This window comes from Melanaphis sacchari, unplaced genomic scaffold (assembly GCF_002803265.2).
Source record: "Melanaphis sacchari strain LSU unplaced genomic scaffold, SCAv2.0 Contig1757_pilon_pilon, whole genome shotgun sequence".
NCBI lineage: Eukaryota > Metazoa > Arthropoda > Insecta > Hemiptera > Aphididae > Melanaphis > Melanaphis sacchari.
In genome coordinates this window covers 1,981-6,520 of record NW_020270819.1, presented here as the reverse complement: position 1 = coordinate 6,520, position 4,540 = coordinate 1,981, and the positions used below count along the sequence as shown (strand labels likewise).

The window sequence follows — 4,540 nt, the reverse complement described above, 5'->3', positions numbered from 1 at the left end:
CATGACATCATATTATATCTACACTACGCCCGGGTGATTTTGTTAATGTAAAACACTCCTTTTTTAAAAAAAATACTAACGTTTTACAAAAAATAATGCAAAAGTTAAGTGTTTACTTTTATAAATTATAACATATATTTTTAATGTCATATTTCAAAGCAAAATATTTTTTAGAGTATTTTTTGAGTATTTATGTTAAATAAATGAAGAGGTATACCCATTGAACTCTATATGATAACTGGAATGCTCACCAGTCATAAGACCAATGTAAACATAACCGAGATAGCGTGTTAGAAAAAGACAGCAGATAAGAATGGTGTTGCTATCTTTTTTTATCACACATAGTTATATGAATTGATTACCAATACATTTTAAATTCGTTGTTCGTTTAACGTTTTGACTTTTGTTCTGCCTTCTGCGTTCTCAAAGTTTTAAAAATAATTAAAATAGTGTGTACCTACTGTGCAGTTAAGACTTAAAATGGTGAATTTTTGTAGTGCCTTTAATTGTGCTAGCTCTAGTGATGTTAGAAAAGACTTGTCATTTCACAAGTTAGTATTAAGTTATTATATGGTGTTATTGATTTTACTCATTGATATTTTTAAACAGATTTACATCTATTATTTTAATATTTAAGGTTCCCTCTTAAAGATAAAGAGAGGCTTCAAAAATGGGTGCATGCTGTTCGAAGGAAAGATTTTAAACCTAGTTCCAATACAACTTTATGTAGTTTACATTTCAATGAAACTGACTTCTATTCAGCAGTTGTAAGTGGGAAAAAAATGTTAATAAAATCTGCTGTACCAACTGTATTTGATTTCCCAAATCATTTAACTCCAAAAATTAAAGAAAGGAGAATTCTGCAACGAGAAGTAAGTAAATTATACAATTAATAAAAACAAGTATTTATATATTTTTTATATTATTACATGGCCATTATGTATTAAGAATTTTGTGTTCTTTGATAAAATTGTTGGATATATGTATTTTTAAGGACACAACCACAACAATAGCCGTTCAAAATAATGAAAATATGTTATCTACTTGTAAAACAGAGACAAAGTTTGTAGACATTGGCGTTTAAGTATAACAAAATGTATTGCAGATTTTGTTTTTCTGGATATTTCCAGTACTAATATTTCCTAAATTATAAATCTACAATATTAAGCTTAAGTTAGGAAAGTAGTAAGTACAATCTAAAGTAAGTAGTAGATATAGCTCCAGGTAAATAGCGTAAGTACACTTTTATTTCAATTATGATTAATATTATAAATACTATGTTTATATTTTAATAAATATTATTTTACTAAAAATGCAGTTGTTATTTCATATGCTTGAGTTATGAACTAAAACCTTCTAACTTTCAATTTACAACTTAATTTATTCCCAACTTAAAATTTCCTATTACTTCCTTTATATGACAAAAAAATGCAGAAGTCTACAAAAAAACATGTTTCAATACTTGTTATATTATTTTAAATTATAATTATAAACTAATAAACTATTTATTTATCATTTAATTATTTATATTTTATTAAATTAATAAAAAATATTTTGTGGAAGTTAAAAAAAATAATGAGGTGCAACTACATTTTAAGAACCAAACTAAAATAATATCGCGGTAAAATATGAAATTAAGACATTAGCGCCATGTGCAAGACAAAGATAGTAACACCATTAGTATGTGCTATCTCATTCTAACATCCTCTTTCGGGCAACACTGCTTGGTGAGCATTCCAGTTATCATATAGAGTTCAATGGGTATACCACAAATGTTAGTCTACTATAAGTGAGTACTTACTATTTTTATTTAAATATTAAATACATATATTTAATTAATTACTTGTTTGAAATTCGATTTATGTTCATTTAAACACTTAGGAAAAAATTATTTTAGGAATACGATATTAAAAATGAAGAAAATTTAATTTTTTTATAAAATTTAATGAACGTCTCGTGTTCAACAAAAGATCAAAATTAAATTATCTGGTTATGTTTGGTTCATCAATTTATTACGCCTTTTAATATGTTTTAGTTTTAATGGTAATTATATTATGTATAGCAAGCATATGTGCAAATAATTGACATTTTTTTTACTTTCAGTAAATTTTAAAATAATAATCAATAATGTTAGATCAATAAATAAATAAATAAATAAATACATTGTAAAAATAATTGTTTACCAACCTATTAGATAGTAATGTCTAATCACGATTGCTTATAGTTGATTCAGTTACCAGAATTGCATTTACGTTCATTCTATAATGTATTTAATCCACAAAAATCCAATCAAATATAAGTATATGAAAAAACGGTTCGACTTCGTCAAGTACAATGCAACATATACAATTTACGCATTGTTATAATATAATCTAGTATAAGCATTGACTTAAGAACATACTCGTATATTCTAAAATCAATGGTATAAGTAACAACACAACGAACTATGGGTAATATATATAGGTACCTACATCATACATAATAAAAATTAATGACACTATAATTTAATAAACACTAAAATATAATAATTCAAATGACAAATAATCAGTAAAACCATTTCCAGCTTGTATTATCTAATAAAAACAAATTGGAAGGCAATAAGTGACTATAGGTATAATAAAATATTTAAATTCAATTAATTAACTGCTATGATGAAAAAAAAAAAAAAAACCATATTTTTATAAAACATGCAGTGTATAAAACACTATGTATTATGTATTATTATTTCAGCAAGTTTTGTCGCATAAAATGAAATGTCAGTAAACCGTTGCTATTGGCAATGGCCGATTTTTTTCCTAGTTAAATAAAGAACTCCCATGTTGTTTGAACAGTTATGTTTTCGAAGCTTTGAATACTTGCGTCACTGTTTGGTGGGTCCCGTTTGCTTTTATGACAATGAAAAGAGTAGAATACGTTAAACATATTTTTCAAAATAAACTATACAATATACATGCACCATGCACTAATGGATGGTGGTTTAAAATAAAAAAAAAAAAACAAGAATGTCGAATGAATGTGATTGTTCTCTACCCTTACACTCTAGAGTATTTGATTACTTAACTATAAATTTATTATTTTCTGTATCCAAATATAAAATATAAAGTAGAAAAATAAATTATGATTCATGAAACAAAACCGCTAAACCTAACCTAATAAAATATTATTCACGTTAAGTACAATATAAGTAATTCTGTAACAATATATTTTCATATATTAAGTAATGAATGAATATTGCATAAATATTTATCACGCATGTAATGTTAATGTATGCAGTGAACCGCAATCATGATATATGTTTTTATTCGGGCATGTTATTAAAGACACTAGGAAAATATAAATATTTTTTATCATTAATGATAAAAGACAAAAATTTCAACATATATTATTAATATAAGAAAACACGTGCACGTATATCGTAATAATATTATGTGAGCTGGTTTAATTCAGTTAAAATGAATAAAGTACATATAGCTAGGTAATAAAAACAAAAATGTATTAATATGACAACGTCTTACGTACGGCGTGGCTGTAACGTTAGAACATTGTCTAGGCTTAAAATCAATTTAAAATTGAAACAAATAAGTAGTTAAAAGTAAAATTAAAAGTAATATCAAAATTAATTTTTTTTTTTTATATTCAAAACATATTTAAATACAAACAAATTAAATACGATATTTCTTATCAATTTAGTCGTTTAATTTTTTTTTTTTTTTTTTATAAATAAATCGATTTAAAATGGAAATAAACAATTAATTGAAATTTAAAATTAAGTAATGTTAGTCTACAATCAATAAGTTAATAGTATTTTTCATACGGAGTAGGTAATAAGCTAATAACTATTATTTTTTTTTTTTTACCCATTTTACAGCAGTTTTTGGACGTATGAAAAGAGCGAAAGATAACAAGTTTTTCGTAGGGAGAAATTCAAATTAATATCATAGAAATTTAATTATAATTAAATATATTAAGTATACTTAATACTTTGTATAGAAAAAAAAAATAATAATAAATAAACATAAGATTATAAAACCAATGAATTATTTTAAATTTAAATCAGAAAAAATTGATGTTAAAAATCAAAATTGAGATTAAAATTGAACATACTTTGTTCGATTTCAAGTTTAGAATATACAGGTAGGTAGTACATAATAGCAGTAATAACTGAAAAATGTATAATGACGACAATGACAATAATAATAATAATAACAACTATGTTTAATAAAGTACTAAGTCAGTAAATAAATTATACGAACGTTTATAATAAATGTACATTGTACAAGTTTGATATAATTTATAATTTATAAATCAGTGACCTCACGTTTGTTCAATGAATGATTATAGGACGCTACACTCGGATGACGTTTGTGGTACACGACAATATGACGTAGACAAATATATGGATACATAGTAGTTGAATTTAAAGGTTTAATATATAATCAGATTTCTTGACAATAAATAATACTGGAAGAACAATATAGATTTTGTGCTCTAACTCTTCAAGCAAAAGAGGACAGACATATATTAATCAAAGCAACGAATT

General features: G+C 24.5%; 1 protein-coding gene across 1 annotated transcript; it reads left to right on the top strand.

Moving 5' to 3' along the window:
* Positions 1-288: 288 nt before the first annotated feature.
* LOC112592437 (THAP domain-containing protein 2-like) lies at positions 289-1,084 on the top strand. Its single transcript, XM_025336489.1, has 3 exons — positions 289-551; positions 638-872; positions 995-1,084. Exons 1-3 carry the CDS (start codon positions 481-483, stop codon positions 1,082-1,084), a joined length of 396 nt encoding a protein of 131 aa, XP_025192274.1. The 5' UTR covers positions 289-480.
* The last annotated feature ends 3,456 nt before the right edge of the window (positions 1,085-4,540 follow it).